Source organism: Lissotriton vulgaris, chromosome 3_1 (assembly GCF_964263255.1).
Source record: "Lissotriton vulgaris chromosome 3_1, aLisVul1.2, whole genome shotgun sequence".
In the NCBI taxonomy this organism is placed as follows: domain Eukaryota; kingdom Metazoa; phylum Chordata; class Amphibia; order Caudata; family Salamandridae; genus Lissotriton; species Lissotriton vulgaris.
In genome coordinates this window covers 516,681,450-516,704,584 of record NC_141689.1, presented here as the reverse complement: position 1 = coordinate 516,704,584, position 23,135 = coordinate 516,681,450, and the positions used below count along the sequence as shown (strand labels likewise).

At 42.9% G+C, this 23,135-nt stretch overlaps 1 protein-coding gene across 1 annotated transcript in view; it reads left to right on the top strand.

The window, feature by feature from the left end:
* The window catches only part of ANKDD1B (ankyrin repeat and death domain containing 1B), a 602,007-nt gene that overhangs the window by 206,516 nt on the left and 372,356 nt on the right, over nucleotides 1-23,135 (top strand). Inside the window, exons 3-4 of the mRNA XM_086960762.1 lie at nucleotides 15,100-15,198; nucleotides 19,228-19,326. Of these exons, the coding sequence (XP_086816888.1) occupies nucleotides 15,100-15,198; nucleotides 19,228-19,326 (198 nt within the window). The remainder of the gene's footprint in view (nucleotides 1-15,099; nucleotides 15,199-19,227; nucleotides 19,327-23,135) is intronic.

Sequence of the window (23,135 nt, the reverse complement as noted above, 5' to 3'; positions counted from 1 at the left end):
CATTACAGATAAAACAGTGTATACCAATACATAAAAATGTATTAATTTATTAAAAGGAATCCCTAAATTACCTGCAATCCCCTAAGGACCGTCGTCTTATCGCCCAAGCCCAACCCATGTATTTGGCGACACCCATGACTATTGAATCCTGATATGTTGTACATAGGATTCTTAGGGCCACCGAACTATCACGTGTCCCCAAATTTTTGCATACCGGCGTGAGCCATTTCCTCCTTGGATTCACATAAGCTTCACATGAAAAGAGAAAATGGCCTAGGCTCTCCTCGGCATTTTCACAGGCAGGACATAGGCTATTAGTGGGTCTGTGCCAACCAGATGTCAATTTTTTAAGAGGGATAGATCCTGACCTTAACTGGAAAATAAGTTTCCTGTCCATTGGTACCGTGATGTTATCCCAATAATTTTCTAGGACAGGTAAAATTTTAGTCTCCAGGAAACGACCAGACATTGAATCTGCCCTGGTGTCATTCAACATCTTGCCACCCACCCAATCCCAGTATTGCTCTTTGAGGGCTTCTTTGCTTGGGAAGGTTTCCCCCTCAGGGTTATTCCAAAGATTTGAAAACCCTAGATTTTCCAACATGGTCTTCAGATGTTTTAGCCACTTTATCTTATGGAAGATATCTTCCTTAATTATCCACAAAAAGCCCTCCGCGTACTGTCTTATTTCTGGAGTCGTCCAGAGGCGTCTCCAGTAAAGAACTGGTCGCAATCGAGCTCTATCGATGATCGTTCGTCTACCAAGCTCCATAAACAATGGGATCAGGGGGGTACTCTGCGGAAGTCCGGTAATCCCGCGCATAAACTTGTTCTCGGAGGTCTGGAGAGCCATCAGACTATTCCAAGCCCACAGTTCAGCGCCATATAAGGTGGCACCCAAAACCTTCGCATCGTACACTATCAGTGCGGGTTTTATAGGTTTTGTTTTTGATTTACGGTGTTCCCCCCTTAAGGCACCTGATAGCTGCTGGTGCTTTAGGACTACTTTGTTCACATGATGCGTCCAGCCAGTCCCCCCCGCAATCTGCACTCCCAAATATGTAAATTCATTGACTAGTTCAAGCCTGCTGTTATTTAAGGTTATCTTAGGATGGCTTCTACTTCCAGCAGAGAAGGCCATTAGTTTGGTTTTTCCTACGTTTACCTCTAGCCCGTGCTCCATGCAAAAAGCATCAAAAATGCTTAATGCACGCTGCAGCCCCATGGGAGTCTTGGACAAAACAAGAGTGTCGTCAGCGAACATCAGGATCGGAACCCTGGTGTCCGCCAACGAAGGGGCATCGACACTAGCCCTTAGCATTCTCTCGACTATCCCGTTAATAAATAACGAGAAAAGTAGAGGAGCCATAGAGCAACCTTGCCTAACACCTCTTTCCACAGGGAAGTCCACTGTTGTCTCGCTACTTCCTCCCCATTGAACTCTGGCAAAGTTGGATTCGTGCAGTCGCATAATTAATGTTAGCAGTTCTGCAGGAATCCCCAGCTTTTGGAGCACTGACCATAGCTTGTACCTGGGGACTAGATCGAACGCAGCCCGCAGATCGACAAACGCGACATACAGGCTGCCCCTTCCCAGCTCAACGGTCTTCCACCTCAGTATTGTGAAGCGAAAGACCTGGTCAATGGTACTAGTGGCTCGCCTAAATCCCGCTTGATATGGGGAGAGGGCGCTGTTGTCTTCTACCCAGTCCATTAGCTGGTTTGTTACCATTTTTCCAACTATTTTCTGCACCGTGGCTATTAAGCTTATGGGCCTATAATTTGCAGGCAATGAGCGATCGCCCTTCTTGTGGATGGGGATAATGGTAGCACCTTTCCAAATATCTGGAACCACTGCCCCCTTTGCTAGGGCATTTGCTACAAGCAGGATATATCTCGCCCATCTAGCCACATCATGTTTAAAAATGTCAGGGGGGATGCCATCTGGGCCAGGCGCCCTCCCAGATTTCGCAGAACTAATGGCAATTTCTGTTTCATTAAGGGAGATATACCCAATAGAACTCACTCAACTTCATCTTCCTCTAACTCTTTCTCATGACCTCGCCCCTCTCTCTCTCACATTCTGTGGCTACTTGTATAGTTGTGACTCCTCACCTCCTCTCTCTACCTCAGTTCTCTCTACCTCATCAGTCTTGCTGTACCTCATTAGTCTTTTTCCATCTGAACACCTGGTATCTTTTCTCCATCTACTTCACTTCTCACACAACCTCATCTCCGTGTTTATACCACCTCTCTGTTTCTCTTTTATGCCTCTCCTACCGTACCGCAACCCCTTTTATCTATCATCAACTCCTATCTCCTTCTCTCTCTCACACTCTCTCTGGACCCCCTTCTCCAATTCAACTCATCCACTTCCACCTCAACAATCTCATCCTCTTTCTTTATAGTTCTCCACCTCGGCATCTCTTCCTCTCACAACTCTCTATTTTTGTATAAACCTCACCTCTTTCTGTTTCACTTATGCCTCTCAACTTCCTCTTTTTGTTCCACACCAGATACCTCATTCTACCCTTTATCCTTCTCTCTACCTTTTGTCTTCCCCACTACTCTTTACCCAACCCACTTGCTTATATTTCTTTTCAGTTTGTTTACTACTTTCCTTCTGTTTTTTATCCATTCTCTCTACCTACATCTTCCTCTTTCTACCATTCCTTACCTTTGGTTCTGGCTGCCTCACCTTTCTCTATTTACTTTTTACTGTTCCTACCCCATATCTTTTCTTTCTGCATCATCTCTAACTCTACTCCCTTCTCCAGCTTCACATCTCTCCCTAGACCTCTATTTGACATTTGTGTTCATCCTGCCTTGTTCCATTTCTCTTACCCACGACAGCGGGGTCAAAGTTAAATGTCTAGCAAGAGAAGTGTACACATATGAAGAGGAAGGGACAAGGCAGGAGGAAATAACGTAGGAAAAAAGGTATTACATTTTAAGCTGTGACATGGTCAAAATCCTCAGATCAGAGCTTTGATCCTTACTGTTGCAAGAAGAACAGCAATAGTGAAGGGGTGGAATATTTGTGATTACAAATATGCTCCAACTATAGCTACAATTTCAAACGTGCATATATATTGACCCGGGCACTACAAATCCATCAGCTGTTCCTGTGTATGAAATGGCCGAGATGATCTCAGCCCTGAATGTGACCGGGCTGGGCCTGAGGATGATAAATACTTCTAGGTGGTGTCAGCCTAACTATAACAGAATATAGCTGCAGCCTAACAAAGACTGGCCTCTGAATTTGGCCGATTTTAGGGCTGCGAGTTAGTGCATAATCTAGCTGGCGGGGCCTGGCCTAGCTCGGTGAGCTTCAGCTCTGGTTGTGGGGAACTCCCATTTTTGTAATTTTTTTTTTATTTAGCACAAATTCGACCCGAATGTATCATCAGGGCGCTTTACATGAGCACCAGTTGCATTACAGGCACATTTATTTTGCAGGCATGAGGAGTTTAGGTGATTTGCACAGGATGCTTGAGCCTCGCGCCAAGTTTTGAACCTGGTTTCCCAGCTTCATGGCCGGCCGCTCTGGCCGTTTCGCCGCATCCTAGTCTGGCCACTGCTGCAGGGTCCCACAGAAGTACAACTCACTAATAAATGTGTGGATGAAAGGCAGTGAGCACATGTTGAGCAGCTATAGTGATCCTCCAGCGAGCGAGCATCACTCGTTAAAAGGACCGGACGCCACATAGTCTGGCTCTAGCCCATTGCTGCTCAGCCCTTACCTTGTATCCTCGGCTCCGGGGGCCCTCTCGGGTTCTTGCACGGTGGCCGGTGGGTGACCACGATGGACGGTAGGATGTTCGGGTCTCTCTCTGGGCTGTCAGGCCTCCACAGTACTCAGATGCTCCCATCGGGACCCGTAGCCACTCCCCGTCTGCGCGCCGGGCGTGCGCACCATTTAAGTCATGAAGAGGCTTGCTGGCTGAGTCAGTGAGGGGACCCCTGCCTGGAGCACGCCCCCCTACTGCAAAAATGCCCGGGAGGTTGCGCACATCACTTAATTAATGAGGATTCGTAGGCTGTGTGCACCGTGGCCGTGCGCACCTTTTAATTCATGAACCATGAACCAACTAAGAGGCTTTCTTTGGTAATGCTTGTTCTGCTGAGCGAGGGGCCCCTGGAGCATAGAGGCCCCCCCGCAATGCGGGGGCTGCGTGGGCCTGTGTTACGCCCCTGCGTGTGCTGCCTCTGTCACTTCCGTTTGTCCTCCATTCTCTGTGTGCTTCCCTGACCCCCTTGCCTACTTTCCATGGTCAGCTTTCTGCCCTGCACCTCCTGCCAGCCCACAATTGTCCCTGCGCTGCTTCTGCCCCTAGTGGATGCCTTCCACTGTCTCTGGCCCTCCTGCCTTCCTTCCATGGTCAGCTTGCTGCCCCTGCCCGCCTCCCACTTTCTGTTGTCCATGTACAGCCCCTGCGCATCCCACTTGCTGCCCCTGCCATTCTCACCTGACCTCTGTGGTCAGCTTGCTGCCCTTGCCTGTCTCCCGTCTGTCCTCCGTTCTCCTGCTCCCTTCCCGCCTGCTCTCAGAGGTCAGGTTGCTAGCCCTGCCCATTCCAATCTGCCCTCCATGGTCAGCTGGTTTCCCTTGCTCTGCTCCTGCCTGCCCTCTGTTTTCCATGTGCTTCCCCTGTCGCTCTCCCTTCCCTCTGTGGCCAGCTTGTTGTGCCTGCTCATTCTGGCCTGCCTTCCACGGTCAGGTTGCTGCCCCTGCCCACCTGCTTCCGTGGTCAGCTTCCTGCCCATTCTAATCTGCCCTCTGGGGTCAACCTGCTGCCCCTGCCTATTCTGGTGTGCCTCCCATGATCAGCTTGTTGCTCCTGCCCCCTCACACCTGCCTTCCATTCCCTATGTGCTGTGTCTACCCTCTCCTACTTGCCCTCCCTGGTGCACTTGTTTGCCCCTGCTTATTTTGGACTCTCCTTTGCGGTCAGCTTGCTCCTGCTTCCTTCCATCTGCCCTGTTGTCTCTGCCTTTCCCTCCTGCCCTCCGTGGTCCAGTGGTGCTGCCCCTACTTCGCTCACCTGTCCTGCAGTGTCCGTGTGCACCCCCACTATCTTACCAGACCGGTTGTTTTCTAGAGGTGTACTGGAACCATAGTACCGAAAAGACCCAAGGGCTATAAAAAGCTCAGTGGGCCAAGCAGAAGGCCCCATTTGTTTAAAGCTATGGTTCCCCTGAACCAACTGTGTCTATACCATCCAGTTAAACTTAATTTTTGAATCCCTTCAAACCCAACCCAAACACATATTTAAATGCAAATTTCTCAAACAGCTGAACGTATTTACCCAAACCACAAAAAGCAAGCACACTTTCTGAGTAAAGTATGAACTTGTTGCCACATTTGGTGTAATTCTGTTCAGCTGTTTTTTCTGTAGAATGACAGAAGTTTAATTTGGAAATTAACATGGGAAATCAACGTTTTGAGACCTTAATTTTTCTTGGCCCCTCCTTCGCAGATCGGAGGAAAACTTTCTAGAATGGAACTGAGGTGGATGATTATTATTTTTGGGAGGGGGGAGGGAAGTCTCGTGAAGATTTGTCAAATGGTGCACAAATTACTATCGGAATAAAAAACGCTTTTCCTATGGAAACTCTGATCTAATTTTAACTACACAATTGTGACTGCCGTTTTGCAATAAGTGTCTGTGTCTGTGCGTGCGTGTGTTTGTTATGAATTGCTGCTTTATTTCTGAATATTTTGTTGTTGTTTGTTGATTGTAACTTTTCAACTTAAAAAAAAAGCATTAAAAAAAAGTGCGTGAATGTGGAGCTGTTGTTCACTAAAGGAGGGCTGAAAGATCTTTCATATTTATTTGAGTCTTACAATGCATTCAGCCTCAACTCTGCCTTGAAACCTTGCCTCATAAGGTGCTTTGGAGCTCGTTTGTCGTAGATTAATATTCTCCGCTTGTTACTCTACACCGAGCTCTCTTGCAGCAGTGCACTCAGACTTCATGATCTGAAGGAATCCCTGCCACAAAACATGCTGTAGTGATTGTCGCATTGCATTCCATGACCCATACTACAGTCTCCCAATCATTGTGGACGCTTGGAAAACCAAAATACCCCAAACTAACATCAGTCTGAATGTGTTTGCATTTATGAAAATTACAAATGTTTTCCAAGTTTTACTCTGTTGTTTCACAGCCAGCAGAACACTCCCTGCCTAGAGTCCAGCCCCAGGCACCAGCTCTGGTGGAATCTTTCTATCATGGGCATTTTATGCTGCATTGTTTTTCTCCCTAAGGACACAGAAATTGCTGAAGTGTAAAATCTCAGAGAGCTTTGGTACTTAAACTGCCTTGATTGTATGTATGGGGTGTGTTTATTGCGTAAACCTGACACAAGAAGGGCCTTTAATACATGCTATCAAAGGGGCAGTGTGTGAGAAATTAAAGTGTAAGGGAGAGGAGTGGACAGTCAGAGTCAGAGGCGGAAGGAAGAGAGGTGGAATATTATGTTAAGTGGGTGATAGAAGGAATAGTTCTCAAGGGCCATGTCACTAAGAAGGTACTCTGGGACAATTTGTTGCTTGACAAGGCAAGCCTTTAGCTCTCGTTTGAAAAGGACGAGAGATGAAGATTGGGTTGGGATGGTGGTCTTGGTCCAGTCTCCTGCAGCATAACAGGAAAAGGCCTGGTATCTAGTTTTCTTTTCAGTTTTTCCCATTTTCGATTCCTAACTGGCTGGCGCTGGACATCTTGCTTATCCCTCTGGTTCTCCTGATCTTAGTTGCCAGGTTCCTCGTGTAGCTGGAGTTGTCCACCCTGTAGACCAGGCAGCATGTTGTGAAGATGAGGCAGACATATACGGAGAGCCACTGGTCATTCTTAACCCTTCCAAAGCCCCTTGGTGTGTAAGGCTGCAACATATACAATACCAGTGAGAAGGGCACTGCCTCCATCTTCATGTACTTTCCACTTTAAATTGGACTCAAACTAAACCCAGAAAATAAACAAAGTTGAATCCACCAGCCGTTCATGATTTGGGCAACAAACATTATATTTTCCTTTATGTGAGATTATGGGTTTTTAAATCCCCTTTGTTTTCGGAGATGAAGTCTACTGTGTTGAGCAAGTGTCCTGAGAAGGGCTGGAGGGAGTGTGTTCTCATTCTTTTTTTTTTTTTTTTTTTTTTTTTATTATTTTATTGGCAGTGGATAAATTGCACAGAGAAACAAAACAAAGGTAAAAGATATATACCGTAGATACATAATCATAAAGAGAGCACAGAAAAAAATCAGGAAAACAAAAAATATTACTGAAAGAATGACCATGGTCATAACCAATTCGTGATGGGTAACCATATTTTTTGGCCTAGTATCTTCCTTCTCAAGCCTTTAAATTTGTATACAGCATTTTCCAACTGATAAATATTCAACAATTTTGACTGCCATTGATTGAACACAGGCGGTTCAATATCCAACCAGCGAGAGGTTATACAGTTGCGATAGGAAGACATTGCGATGAAAATGAACCCTTCTTCAGCAATTGTTCTATTGGCGATTTGGTCAGTTTGTATTCCAAGTATAACAAGTTCGGGCGTTAAAACAATAGCTACATCCAAAATGGTATTTAGGAAGCCTTGTACTTGGGTGAGAAATATGATCAGTTTGGGGCAATGAAAAAACATATGACACAAATCGGCCGCATTATGGCCACAGCGACTACAGTTCACTCCTTTCTGTGCTTTCCATTTTGATAGTTTTGATGGTGTATAATACAAATTAAAGATAGACATATAATGTTGACTTTTAAATGAATCATTGAGAATAACTTTACTACAGACTTCAAGAGATCTAACTATGTCTACAGTTTCTAAGCCAAAAATGATCTCCCATTTTTTTGTGTAGGTGTCTAGATTATCTTCTAACTTTTCCAAACATTTCTGATATATTATACCAATCTTATGTCCCTGGCAGCAGCATTCCAACAAGTCTATTTTGCTCATAGATTGTGATATAATTAATTTTTTCGTAATTAAGAAGCTACGGATCTGTAAGTATTTAAAAAAATCAGCTCTATCAAGACCAAATTTACTTTGTAATTGAGAATAGGAAGCAAATTGCCCATCATGATAGAGTGGACCAAAAGATTTTATATTTAAGTCAAACCATTTATGCATGACATGGTCATTAAAAAGCTCGGGTAGCATAGGATTCTGTAAGAGGGGGGTATAGTAATTAAATTTTGGCAGAAGATGAAGCCTTCTGTTAATTTGTCTCCAGATCTGAGATACGGTAGTCATGATTTTAAATTTAGTTTTTTTGTGATAACTAGGTTCTATTAACTTGAACAGCCATTGCCGCGCTTCCACTCCAAGCAGCATTTCGTAAATTGATGGAGTCAAAGCATTATCTAAACTATAGTCTGGGAACATTAGAATACCCATTTGCTTTAGCAAGACTGCCCAGTAATATAAGCGAAAACTAGGAACTCCTAAACCGCCTCTTAGTTTTGGCATAATGCACCATTTGAGGGCTCTTCTGGCTCTCCGATAACCCCATAGAAACCTGGAGATGCTTCGATCTAGTTTGTTAAAAAAAAGAGAAGAAAAGAGAAGAGGAATAGTACGAAACAAATAAAGGAATTTTGGTAATATGACCATTTTGATTACGTTGGTGCGACCAAATAAAGATAGATGTAGATTGTTTAACCGTTCCAGAGTCCTATTAGTAGACATTAATAGAGGATCTGTATTGAGCCCTACTATGTCATCAACCGTTGGGGAGATTATCACACCAAGGTACAAAGCGGTAGATGCAAGAACTATTCTATCGGGTCTGCCAGTGGAAGAATGAATTATCTGAGTTTTAGAAATGTTAAGCTTATAGCCTGACAGCTCCCCGAAGTCTTGGGCAAGTTCTATAATTTTAGGCATGGATAAACCTACATCGGGAGTAACAACTGCGACGTCATCAGCGTACGCGAGTACTTTATGATCGATCTGATGTATGGTCACAGGTGGAATTCCTACTTCTTTTGTGATCTTATTCAAATATGGCTCAATGTACAGGGCAAATAATAAGGGGGAGCAGGGACATCCCTGCCTTGTTCCCCTAGTAATTGCGAACAAACAAGATGTTTCTGTCGCTATGCGAATTACAGCCTTCGGTTCATGATATAGCGCCTGTATGGCCAGAATATACTCTCTGGGAAACCTTTTCCATGTTAGGACAGACCATAGGAACCCCCAGTCGACTCTGTCAAACGCTTTTTCCGCGTCCAGCAGAATAGCGCCGACTGGGGATCCCGTAGCCTGTGCCCAATCAAATAAGGTGATGATACGCCTGCCATGATCAGCAGTATCCCTATTTTTAATAAATCCATGTTGGGTCTTGGAGACCAGCATGGGCATTATGTTAAATAATCTATTTGCTAATATTTTAGAAAAAATTTTGATGTCCGCCGTAATGAGAGAAATAGGCCGATACGACCCTAGCTCACTAGGATCCTTTCCCTTTTTTTTAAACACTACAATTGTAGCTAAAGACCATGAGGCAGGTGGACGCCCCTGGAATGCTTGATCAAAGATCTTAAGTAACTCAGGCTTTAAAATGTTCCTAAAAGTTCGATAGAATTCGAGGGGGATTTGATCTGGCCCCATGGCTTTCCCAGATGCGAGGCTAAGAATAGCTAACTCGATCTCCTCCCATGTGATTGGGGAGCCAAGAAACATTGCATCCTCTTCGGACATCGGCACATTATCAACCCCCCTCAGATAATCAGATGGGGTTCTATCTATATCGATCTCAGTCTCTGGTTTATTATATAGTACTTTGTAGTAGTCACTAAAAGCATTCAGAATCCCTTCCATAGATTCTTGGGGTACTCCAGCCAAATCAGTAATTTTAACTATCTCATTTTGCATAGCTTTTTGTCTAATTCAATGAGCTAAAATTCTCCCAGTTTTTTCATTTAGCTCGTAGCACTCTGCCTTGTGTTGTTTATATTGTACCGCTACCTGATCGGCTAAGTAAGAGTATGAAGTAGCACGTTCAATAGTTATCTGTCGTTGAGCTTCCTGGATGTCAAAGTCATTACCGTTAAATATCTGTGTCACCAAATTTAATTCAGCCTTTCGTAGTTTATCCATTTTATCTCTTAACTCTGTTTTTGCCATTAAACGTTGGAAATTAGAATAACTTATTGTTTCCCCTCTTACAACGGATTTAAAAGTGTCCCAGACTACTTGAATTGAGGCGGTATCAGAGTTGCGAGAAAAAAAAATCTTTGATGATCTCCAATATGTGTCGAATATAATTATCATCAAGCAGGAGACTCCTTTGAAATGACCAGTGACAGTTTGTATTATGAGTTTTGGGGGGGAATGACAGTTCTAATATTATGACATTTCTGTTCTATACACTCCAGGGTGATTCGTACTTGATAGAGAAGGGAGCTCATTTGATCATGATGCCAAGACCAAGATGAGACAGAATCTACATATTATATGCAAAGTTAGAATTGAGCTTGATAGGCATCTCAAATGCAGGCTTATTAAGATCTGTAAGCAAAAGGTGATCAAGCAAATAGTAAGAGAGCTCTAGAGTATGACTGGCAGTAGATAAAACATATCATCAACAAAGGACGGATAATCTTTTCTGAAGGGTGGTTTCTAAGATGGTTGATAATGTGCTGGATCCTATTTGTCATCCTGACTGGGATCGATGTACTGGCCTGCTATAGCAATATGTATAATACGAACCTGGTTGCAGATTCTGAATATACTTCTGCAGGGTGGGTATAAACGTTACTTTCATCTGATAGCTTATGCTGAAGGGCTTTTGACCAGAATATACGGTACCTGTTGGTAATAAAAAGCATGCAGCATGATGGATACCATTTTTGAACAGGCGATATTCTGTAACCTTGTGAATGGGTAAAATCTATGAATTTATGGAGAGTTTATTTTGGCCCTTGTTCATAAAAAGATTATATTACATGGGATGCTACCTGTCATCCGTTAGGGTATCCATGCGCTGGCAGGGTCCAGTTGATTAACCGAATAGTCAGGTCTTCAGGGACTTTCGGAACTCTGGAAGAGATGGGGAGGTCCATAGATGAAAGGGTAGGTCATTCTATGTCTTTGCTGCCTGTTAGTAGAATGAACGACCTCCGCATCTGCTATGTTCGATGTGGCATGAGAGACTTAGATAAAAGAGCGTCTGGTGGGCTGATGGAGGTTTAGGCGGTGAATCAAGTAGACTGGTCCGCAGCTGTGTAGGGTCCTGTATGCATGGGTCAGGAGCCTGAACTGGCATCTTTTCTGTACAAGGAGCCAGTGGAGTTCCCTGAAGTAAGGGGTGATGTAGGCTAATTTAGGGACATCCAGGACGGGTCTGGCTGTGGCATTCTGTATGGTATGTAGTCATCAGAGGAGGTGAGCTGGGATCCATGTGTAGAGAGTGTTACCATAGTCCAGTCGGCTGGAAATGAGGACCTGGGTGATAGTGTACCTTGAGCTTTGGGGTAGCCATTTGAATATCTTATGAAGCATGTGGAGGTTGAAGAAGCAGGAGGAGGAGACAGAGTTGACCTGAGTAGCCACAGTTAGCTTGTTATACAGAATGATGCCTAGGTTCCTAGACCTCCTTTTGTTTTTTATATATACGTTCCTAGTATGGCCAGTGGGGGTACGGATAGGTTTAAATTCCGAGGGTTACTAGGACGCGTCTCATGGGGAGCTTTTGTTTCTGAAAATCAGTACCTCTCTCTTGTCCATGTTGAGCTTCAGGCAGTTGTCCTTCATCCAGTTGGCGGTGTCTGTCATGCATTATGAAAGTTGGTCTTGGTGGTGTCTTCGTAGAGGCGAATTGTGTGTCATCAGCATAGGGCATGATGTTGAGTCCACATGATTTGGTGCTGCTGGCCAGAGGTGTCATTCAAGTGTTGAATAGCGTTGGGCTTAGAGAGGATCCTTGGGGTACAATACAGATAATTTCCTTGGGTTCAGCCATGAAAGGGGGAAGGCAGACTTTATGTTTTCTTCCTTTGAGGAAAGAGGCGATCCATCTGAGAGCTGCTCCTTGGATGAATATGTTGTGCAGTTTTGTGATGAGTGTTTGGTGGGAGACCATATCGAAGGCTTCCTCGGTAGCCGCAATGAGGGCTGTCTTGGTGCTGTGGTTGTTGTGGAATCCTGATTGGGAGGAGTCGGGTAGGAGGTTCTGTTCCAGATGTGAGAAATCAGAATATTCTTTATTGTTTTAGTTAGTAAAAACCATAACAATATACCAGTAAAACTGAGTGTATTACACAATTAAAATATACATGTTAACATTTTTGATTCAACAATGCAGTAATTACACAATTAAAGTATACATGTTAATAGTTGTGATTTGCAATGAAGCAATAAAATGGAATGAAAAGATAGTCGGTTTTGTGAGACAAGATCTCAAAGGAACTATTGTGCTTTTCCACTCGGTCCGTGTTTTAGTAATTGCACATACAGAATTAAGAACTTTACTACGTTACAGTTAAGCTGTGGTCATTCGGCTCAAGACATAGTAATATTGCAGATTTGCAATGGCGAATGCCCTTTGTATTGAATAGTTTTTTTTGGAAGTAATAAACGGTATGAATTTAAAATTGGACAGATGCAAATTAGGTGGATGAAGTCTTGCTTTGATGCTCCACAAAGCCTGCATGACTGTGGGCCCTTGTATTGCCAGCTTGGTTTATCTGCGTTGGACGGTAATGATCCAAAACATATTGCTAGAAGTTTTTAAATATGGAGAGTGAGTCAGACCCAAGTATGCTGCTGCTTGCAGTTTTGTGTACGATTGAGGAAAGTTGTTGGTTGATGGCTTTTTCTAAAACTTTGGCCAAGAACAGGAGCAGAGAGATTGGTTGGTGGTTGTTGAGTTCGCTAGGGTCTGCTGATGTTTTCATTAGTAGTGTGTTGACTTCTGCATGTTTCCAGTCCTCGGGGTAGGTGGCAGTGGCAATTGAGGTGTTAAACAAGGTGGTGAGCATGTGGATGATTCTGGATTCGCCCAGGTTGAAGATGTAGTGAGGCCATGGGTAGGTTGGGGCCCCTGAGTGGACAGAGTTTATGATGGAGGCAGTGTCCTGTGGGGCAGACTGTCATAAGTGCCGGGGCTGTCAATTAAGTCCTGACGCCAAGCACTGGAAACCACTGCCTCAAATTAAGCACAGCTATAAAACCTGCTCTGCTCCCTTGTTAGGTGTTTCTGTTCGAGAGCTTCTTTTCTTTTAAGGTACAGCCTTCTACTAGAAGTCCATTCATAAATAATCCTCACTTGTCTCCCAACCCGATGCCTAAGGTCAGCCTTCCAACATTCACATCTCAACAAGTGAGAAACAAACGGTTTGGGAACAGGTCTCTACACCTTCAGAGCTCCCCGTTCTGGAAATCTGTTCCGCTGTCTCTTTGTGACAAAAATAACACTGGATCATTCTTCAAACAACAGAGTGTTTGGCCTTGAATGGCTTTATACCCAGCTGTGTTCCTCTAGTCTTCAGTTTATACCTGACATGTATGAGCGTGTCTTAAACAAATGAAAACAAGCATTGGCAAAGCCAATAGGTCTGGTATTGGCTGCCAGCATTATGGCATGTTGTGTTTTGTCTTTGCAAAACTTTATTGTTGGAACATGCCAGGCCCTCATGAATCTAAACATCATGAATCATTTGCAAGAGCAAATAAGCACATATTACCATAGTACATTCTGGCACTTTTAATGGAACTATTTAAATTGTCAGTCATTCTTGCATTGGCTGCAGTCCCCTTGACAGAAAGAAAGAATGAACAAGGCAAGAAAGAAAGAAAGGAAAAGAGAAAAAGAGGACAAAAAAATAGAAGGAAAGACAAGGAAAGAAAAAGAGAAATAAAGAGAGGAGGGAGGAAAGAAAAAGAAAGATAGAAAGGAAAAAAAAGAAGGAAAGTAAGAAAAAAGAAAGAGAAGGGACGAGAAGAAAGAGAAAAAGAAAGAAAGTGAAAGAACAAGCGAAAGGAAGAGAAAAGGAAAGAAACAAATAAGGAAAGTAAAAAGTAAGGCGGAAAGAGAAAAGGAAAAAATAAGGCAAGAATGAAGGGCAAGAATTAAAGGGAAGAAATAAAAAGAGAAGTAAATAGATAAAGAAAAAAGGAGGAAAGAAAGAAGAGAAAGAAAGAAAGAACAAAGACGAAAGGAAAGAAAGAATCTAGAGAAAGAAAAAAGTTAAGAGGATAATTGAATACCCAACACTTTCAAATGGACACAATTTGATATGCTGTGAAATAGCAGCAGTCAGAAAAGCAATGCACTTACAAAGGAATTTACAACAGCATAGACAGGAGATGGGATCTGATAAAGATTGAATGTGCATCAGAAGTGTCCTGCTATCACAAGTAAAAAGAAAAACACTGGCAACTAGCTTGTGTGTGTATGTGCTGCTTGTGAGAGAGCAAAATGCAGACACTCAAAGTGAAGTTAAACAGTGGCTTAAGTAGGTTGGCTCAATGCCCAATGCTGTATGCTTTAGCGGGTGGAATCAAAATGTGACTGAAACAACAATAGAACATTGGATGAAGAGAGGTGGCTGAAAGACCCTATATGTAAGTGTGTTGTACATATGTTAGCAAAATCAAAAGGTCTTGGCTATCGCCAGACCTAAATTGGAAGGTTTTAGTTCCATAAGGCTTCAACCTCCTACATCAAGCAGCTCACAGTCACCCTGCCATTTATTCGTTCCCACCATCCAATATGTACACTTTGCTGCCTTCTTTTGTTGTGGCCCTCGAGTGCGCATAGATCTCTGCAAGTATTATTTCGACTATATAACTTCAGTTTAAATTTTTTTACATCAATCGAGTTATCAACCAATCACATATCCGAATGCACTAGATAATATGAATAGTTTATACAACCTCATTATTAACACACTTTAATTGACATTCAGAACATTCCCACCTGAAGCAATGAGGTATGAGTGCTGATGACCCAGTGGACTTCATGCTGCCTTTCTTTGTTGTCCACCACAGCCAATGTTTGCCATCAGACTGCATTATGTTGCCGAGTAATAGAAATCTGTCCTTGGCTTTAATGTAACCCTGTTTCTTTTTCCACAGTTGAAGCGCACAGCCCTTCACTTTGCTGTTGCAGGAAACTATCATCAAATAGTGGAATTCCTCCTCAAAAACCAAGCCCAGGTGAACATTGCAGACCAGGTAAGGAAGGGACGGTGAATTGCATGACTCCTAAGCTCTTCACTCTGCTGCAGTAGAGGGTTCTGCATGTTTTAGCACCCGGCAGCCACAGGGAGACTTAGGCATGCCATCCATTGCACAATAACATGAGGAATATGCTTGCACTTTTTTTTATTACTTTATCATCTGTTCGATATAGTTAGGGAGTGTCTGCCCAGTAGTAGAATAAAGACAAATGCAGACAGTTTCTGTCTGAGAACTTTTGCTACTTATAGAATGCTTATTCAGATTTTCTCATTCTTCGAAAGGGCTGGATAATTTGTGAGCTATTTGATTAATGGCAGAAACAGTGCACTGTCAACAAAATTTAGAATTTAGTCTTCCCTATTCGTGGAAATAGGATTATATCTTAATAAAATTTGCAGGCACAAAGATAATCTTGTTGGAACTGGAAAATCGACATGATTAAGGATGGCCAAGCGATCCATCTGCACTTAGAGAAATCAAAATAAAAAGCACTCATAGTGAATGATCTTCGTTGTATATTGATGGTGTGTGGTGCTAACTAGACCAGTGGCAATTGATTTAGTAACCATAGGTGTGCCTGGGTGCTGAATGACCATCATTGCAAATGTTGCCCATGACCATTCAAGCTTGCGTCCAGGAGTGTCAGGTTCCTAAACAAAATGTAACAGTATTGCAAGGGCGCTCTTGCCATTGCCAATTGTCACTCTCATTTCGTTGCTTCTTATTTGATGGCTTTTATTCTTTACAGAAGGACTTCTTCAGGGCAATACTTAACAGAGATCCTGTTGAGTTTTTAATCACTAAGGTATAACCTGGTCTTTGTGATGTCAGTGGCAGGTACCGCTTTCACTCAGAAAGCGGCACCTGCCTGAAGACTTTGCTGAAACTTTGGGCTAGAATCGATCCACTGGAACTTTGACCATGGGGCCCCCAGATGGGATTGCCTTTGATTAATCTTTCTGCATTATACACAGGAATGACCTTGTAAACACTGCAATCATAGATGTAGATGTACACTTACAATGCAGGCATTACATCGCAACATCCTTTACAACGCATGACATTACGACGCATGACACTACATCGCTTGTCACTACAACACAGGCATTATAACGCATACCATTACAACGCAAACCATTGGAGTTAGAATAGAAAATTTTAACCCCTACACTATCCAACACTTACCCTACTGTTGCACCCCCTGGAGTTAGAATAGTAATTTTTACCCCTATACTATCCAATACTTACCTTAAATGCAATGTAATGGTATGCGTTGTAATGGTATGCGTTGTAAAGGTAGTATGCAATGTAATGGTATGCGTTGTAAAGGTAGTATGCAATGTAATGGAATGCGTTGTGAAGGTAGTTTTTTAAAATGCGATGTAGTGTCATGCGATGTAATGGAATGCGTTGTAGTGGATGTTGCGATGTTAAAACTGGGTTGTAAGTGTATGCGTTGTAAAGTCATACATTTGGGGTTCAGACTCATAAAGGTTCATGTCATGCAGCTCAGTCTCTACTTGTTCTTATTTGTTGATTTTAGCAAATAATTGGAATTCCATCTTGGTTTGGTTGAGCTTCAGGTAGGTGCTGGACATTCAGGTCTGGATGATGTGCAAGCTTTATTTGAGGTGTTGGATGTCTGAGTAGAGGGGAATTTCAAGGAGAGTTGAGTATCATTGGTACATAGGTGAATCGTAATCCCGGTATCTGGGAGTAGAGCACCAAGCACCTCTATTTAAAGGTTGAAGATGACATGAGACAGTATGGAATTACTGAGGGACTCCACATATGATAGGGATCTTTTTTGACATGGAAGTGCCCATGTGAAAACACTGGTGTCGTTGGAAAGGAAGGAGGAGAACCTTTGAAGGACACGGACTCTGAATTTAATTTGCGACTCAAGGATGCAAATGAGGGTGGGATGGTTGACTGTGTCGAAGGTAACTGAGAAGTCCAGCAATATCAGGAAGCAGGGATCATCTTCATCTGATTTCAAGGTGACATTGTCTACGATGTGTTAGGTGGTGGTCTTCTTGCTGCAGCATGATCTGAAGCCAGACTGGTAGTTGTGAAGAAGATGGTTTGCATAGATGTGATCTTGGAGTTGAACATAGACTGCTTTTTCAGTCACCTTGCCGATTAATGTTAGTTGAGAGATGGGCCAGCAGTTGGTGAGACAATTAAGGTGAAGTACAGGTTTCTTGGGGTGGGAGGCTCTAGCCAATCCTGATTTTTGGGAAGATGCCTTGAGGGAGGGATGCATTGGCAACGGTAAGTAGGAGTGAGAGAGCAGCCTCATAGCGAAGTTAGATGTAAGACAATGGTAAGACATCATTTTCCTAAAGCATGGCTTTGAGTGACTTGAGTATGTCAGCCTGATATGGAAGAGATATGGCTTTAAACGTTGACAATTTCGAGATTCTGCAGGAAGCGGTGGGTGTGATCGAATCACAAGATTTTTCAGAGACTTCCTGCTTAGAACATTATGGATATAAAATTTCATAGAGTTATAGTTTAAGAAATGGCCATGTTTAATTCAGTCAAATGTTGAGGTGGTCGTTCATGTTTATTATGTTTTGGCATACCCACAAAGTTCTAATGAAGATCCTTTTGTTTAGATTAAATTGATGTCTTAATGAAGGACTATGACTGGTTTAATCACTACATTTATAATGTTGCTGCTGTGTCAAATATTAGAGGGGATGGGTGTTTAGTCACTGATCAAAATGTTTAAAACAAGTTAGGCACAGAAAAGAGAGGCAAAGAAGCCATCTTATAAAAGTAGCTTTTTGTACTGAAGCAAACGCAAACCACAAAATAAACAAATACTTAATGAATGAGCTAGATATATGCATGTTTGTTGCTTTTAGTTGGAGAAATCATTTCAAGATGGCTTTGGTGTTCAAACAAATAGCTCTTGCTCAGAACAATGACCCTCATGCATTGCAAAGGCAGCTTTCGAAAGGAGGTGAGGTAATACGCCTCATTACTGACATCATGATGATGAGAATGAAATACTCCTCTGGACTGAGACAAAATATAATGATACTTTTATTCAAGTAATGACTGAAGGACCTGTCCCAATACTCCCTTTTGTATTTTTATTGATAACCATTGAGAACAAGCTCTAGCTATGCCAGGCCTAGAAAGGAAGTTACTCTTTGCAAATGCAAAAGATTTTAAGTACTCTGTGCAAACATTCTATTCATTTTTCTTTGAAAAAGAGAGTAATTTCCAAAACTTACAGTGCAGCTACTGACGTGCGCATCAAGCACAGGGTGACAAAGGGAAGTAAGTTAAGTGTAATCAATGAGTGCGTTTTGGGTGGCATTCAAATCCAGAAAAAAAAATTGCAACCGCATACCTTGAATTTTCTACCTTCTGCGCTGACACCAAATAGGGCCTACCCCTTCCTATTTTAACTCATCTCTTTGCTAGAACAATGACATGGTGCTATGGCTTTGGGCCACAGCATACTTCCATATTTCATGAATGACAGTCACAGTCAGCCAGTTGGTGCTGCAAGTAATCGGGGCCACAACAATCAATGGCTGAGCTCTATGTCCTCCCTGCATACTTTGCACGAGCTCTGTGACAGCTACTGATGATTCTCCCAGGCCTAGAAAAGACCTTTCATCCATCAAGCAGTCCACACTGGAGCTTTCAGAGAGCCTCACAAGTGAAAATACTTGATCGAGTAATGGCCTACTGTGCGAATCTCATTGTGAACTTTTGAACACATTGTGGAAAATACAGATGCAGAAAGACAAGCGTGTGCTATGGTGTTTTTCTTTGTCAAGTACCACTCTGTTTCCTGCTAGAAGTGTGGCTGTCTAGAAAACTGTTAACACACATGCAACCTGGCAGAAAACTATGCGGTTCTGTGGATTTATTGGAGCTCCTCGTGACTATCCTAGCGGGTAGAGCAGAAGTGCTAGACTGATCGTATTCAATAATTTGTATTAAATCAATGGAGGTTTTATACTATTTAAAACTTGTTCAAAATGTTCTTTTTTTTAGCATGGTTTGATGACAATTCATCTTGCTGCCTGGAATGCAGATCTGAATATTATGGTTATGTTACTTAAAGCGGGTGCTAATCAAAAGGCTACAAATGAGGTGAGTTGAGTTGATTCTTTTTGTTAAAAGCTTAACCTGATTTTCGATTTTATCTTTCACCCATTGAGCTGATAAGCGTATCTCAAATGTTACAAGTTGCTAATAGCGACTGTGCTTTGCTTTATCGCATCACATACAGCACAAAGAAAACCCCTGTCTAGAGCATCACTGAGTGAGGGGCATTTTATTACCATGAAAAAAAATATGTGGGTGCTCCATTTAAAAGAATACCAAAGGAAACATTTAGAGTTTAGCAAACAGGGTACTCTGTTGCTAACAAGACGGAGTACGCTGTCGTCCAAAATGATGGTTCATCCGTCATAGGTAGGGTTGGGAGGACCATCTGCTTTCTGTCCATGGAGTCCCACTTGGCTCCTTCAACTGAAAGCTTCCTTCTTGGGCCTGACAGGGTAGAGGCCATCGGTGGAAGAGCATTACACTGCCCACCTTATCTATTGTGGAAAGCGCCAGGGAAGGAAAAAAACGAATAATGACCCCACACCAAGGGAAAGATCGCTGAGTGTGAGGGCCATCAGTTTTTTGTTTTTCATTAACAAATTGCCATTTTGGGAGTTTGTTATTAAAAAACATAATTTTTGTAAAAACCAGCGGGACAGGAACCTCTATGATGGCGTTTCCTCTCCAGATACAGATTTCACTACTTGGTCAGCGGTGATCACTAATTTTGATGGAAGGCAGTCCATCAGGGTGGCGGACGTAATGTTCTCTACAACTTTGACCAATGGAGTACTTTCTGCCAAACTCTAAATCTAGCCCTATATTTTTTACTTTTGTAAAGTGACTTTATTTCACATCATTATCATCATTGCATTTATGAAAGGGTTTTTACTTGGAGGCTCGAAGCACACTTTGTTTTATCATGTATTTCATGACCCCATTTTTCAGTCTGACAATGGACAGCCTGAGCAGTCTAGTAAGATCCTGTGTCAGCACCGCAAAACCAACAACATATACAACTCACCACATAATGCACAGCGACCAGAAAGGGGCTTTGACGCAGCCTCTTTAGACAATGACTTGTTTGAGTGAGCCCCCTTCAGGTACTGACTTGATGTGCTGTCTTTCTAGTTTTGTATCATTTTGTGGATGTGCACATTTTATATTAGCCATTGCTTAATTTGTAAAAGAGTAAGTGCTAGGCCAAATACTTTGGTTAGAAGCCAATAGCTGGTGCTAATAAATGTTGGGGTGCTGAATACCAAAGATGTACAGCCTTGATTCCACCTCATGCCCCTTTCATCCGACACCAGACACTCCCTGCCCCTTTAACTCACTCTTTCAGGTTCTTTTTCATCCCTGTTTTCTTTGATTCCCTGTTTTGTGTTTTTCTCTTTCTTGCTCTAGGTCAATGTCTGATGAGGAAAAGTAAATGTGGTTACCACAAATGAGTGCCAATGGACTCAACCTGCTGACATAAAGCCCCTAAGGTCAGGTTCCATTTTATGTATGGTTGACTCCATCTTAGATAATCGAGGTTCCCGACTTCTAAATCTTAGGTGCAGTAGAAATAGTCCAAGCGGAAGGAAAGGATTTGTAAAAACCATATAACCCAAAATAAACATATTCTCCAAATTGGCAAATTTATATCATGTTCAGCAGGTCAAATTCAATTTGTACAATTCAAAACAGGTGCTCTAAGATAGAGTGGGAATAGTAAGTACTCAAGAAGCTGCTTGTGCGAAGAATTGAAGGATGAAGGTAAGAGATATCACAGTATTTATATTTAGTATAGGAAAAAAACCTGTCTGACCGTCAGTTAAACATGTATATCTAGCTGAGTCAAACCACAACACAATGAAAAGATACAGTAAATTAATTGCTGTCATCTACATGTGGATATACTTGAAGTACAGGTTGATATGAGACATAGTCAATGTTTTGACCCCAATGGAAATGAGAGGAACAAATATTCCTTGTAACGGGATCTTCATCAGGACAGAAGGAGCCACTTTACTTCCACTTTGAGAGAACCAGTGGGTAAACAGTAGTTGGACCCGTAGGCTCCTATGCCAGAAAAACAACAGTATTCACAAATAGTTCAGAGGTCCATAAATGTGGGAGGTAGGAGGTCAGCAGCACCTGGAAAACCTCCAAAGCATCAGCGTGATATTCTATGAAAGAATCCACCGAGCGTAACGGTTGTCGTATGCGTACGATCACAATCAATCAGATATGAAATGAATGAAATGAAATGAAAGAAAATTTATAACGCGCAAGCTAAGCCCCAAAGGGCATCAAGGCGCCTAGCTCAATATTGATAGATTATCTGTCCCAGGAGCTGATTACTGGTAGGCTTTCTTAAAACACCATGTTTTCAGGGCCTTTTTGAAGAGGGAAAGCGAAGATAGAGACTTAAGTTCCAGAGGGAGTGCATTCCAGAGATGGGGGGCGACTGTAGAAAAGGCTCTACCTCCCCATCTGGTCTTCTTGGTCCTAGGGATAGCCAGAAGATTTTGTTGCCGTGAGCGCAGACATCTGCTGGGGACATAGCTGGATAGAAGTGCACCCAGCCCAACTGATGTTTCAGATTTAAGAGCGCTGTGTACCAGACAAATGATTTTGAAAGAAATACGATGCTCTATAGGAAGCCAGTGTAAATTCTTTCTGGCTAGTGTTGCCGAGGAGGATCGGGGAGTGTCCAGGACGAATCTTGCAGCCGCATTTTGTACAGTTTGCAGTCGCTGTATTAGTCCCTTGTTAATCCCTGCATACAGTGAGTTGCAGTAGTCCAATCTTGAACCAACAAGTGCAACCACTGTCTGTTTCCTGGCTTGCGGGGAGAGATAATGTACTATTCGGCGGAGAATTTTAAGAATTCCCCAGCAAGTAGCCACTGTTCTATTAACCTGAAGGGTCATTGCCAGCGAGGTGTCGAACATAACCCCTAGGTTCCTAGTTGAATGGGAGGGGACCGGGCAGGTTCCCAGGGATTGCGGCCACCAATCACTTGACCACACATCCTGGTCCTTTCCAAAGATCAGCACCTCCGTTTTATCGCAGTTCAGCTTCAGGGAGTTGACTATCATCCAGTCAGAGACTGTTTGCATGCAACTCCTGAAGCTGGAGGCGGAGGTACTGACCGGTTGGGCTAGAGACACCATTATCTGAGTGTCATCTGCGTATGACGTTACTTCCATTCCCTGGGCTTTTACCAATCTCGCTAGGGGGGCCACATAAATGTTAAATAGGGTCGGGCTTAAAGCCGACCCTTGTGGTACCCCACATTGCAGAGATGTAGCAGGGGAGAGGTATTCTCCTAATTTAATCCTCTGTTCTCTAAGATCTAAAAAAGAGGACAGAAGATCCAGGGCTGACCCCTCCACTCCCATCTCCCTCAGACGAGATGTTAAAATTGAGGGAGATAGGGTGTCAAATGCTGCGGTCAGGTCGAGTAAGACCAGCAGTGTTGTCTGACCCTGATCTACCTTCATTCTGATGTTATCAGTAACCATAGTGAGTGCGGATTCTGTACTATGGAGTTTCCTGAACCCATGCTGGGTATGATCTAAAAACCCAGAGGAGTCCAGGAACGCAGACAGATGCAGATTCAGGTGAGACTCAAGCATTTTAGAGGGGGAAGGAAGTAAAGATATGGGCCTGAAGTTTTTCAGGATTGTGGGGTCAAGTGAAGATTTTTTGAGTAATGGCCTAACAATGGCTTTCTTCCAGACTGACGGGAAGATCCCATGTAACAGGGCACTATTCATTACTTCCAGCAGAGGGGGAAGTAGTGTGTTCCTACACTCCTTCAACACATTAAGAGGACATGGATCCAAAGGAGAGCAGGA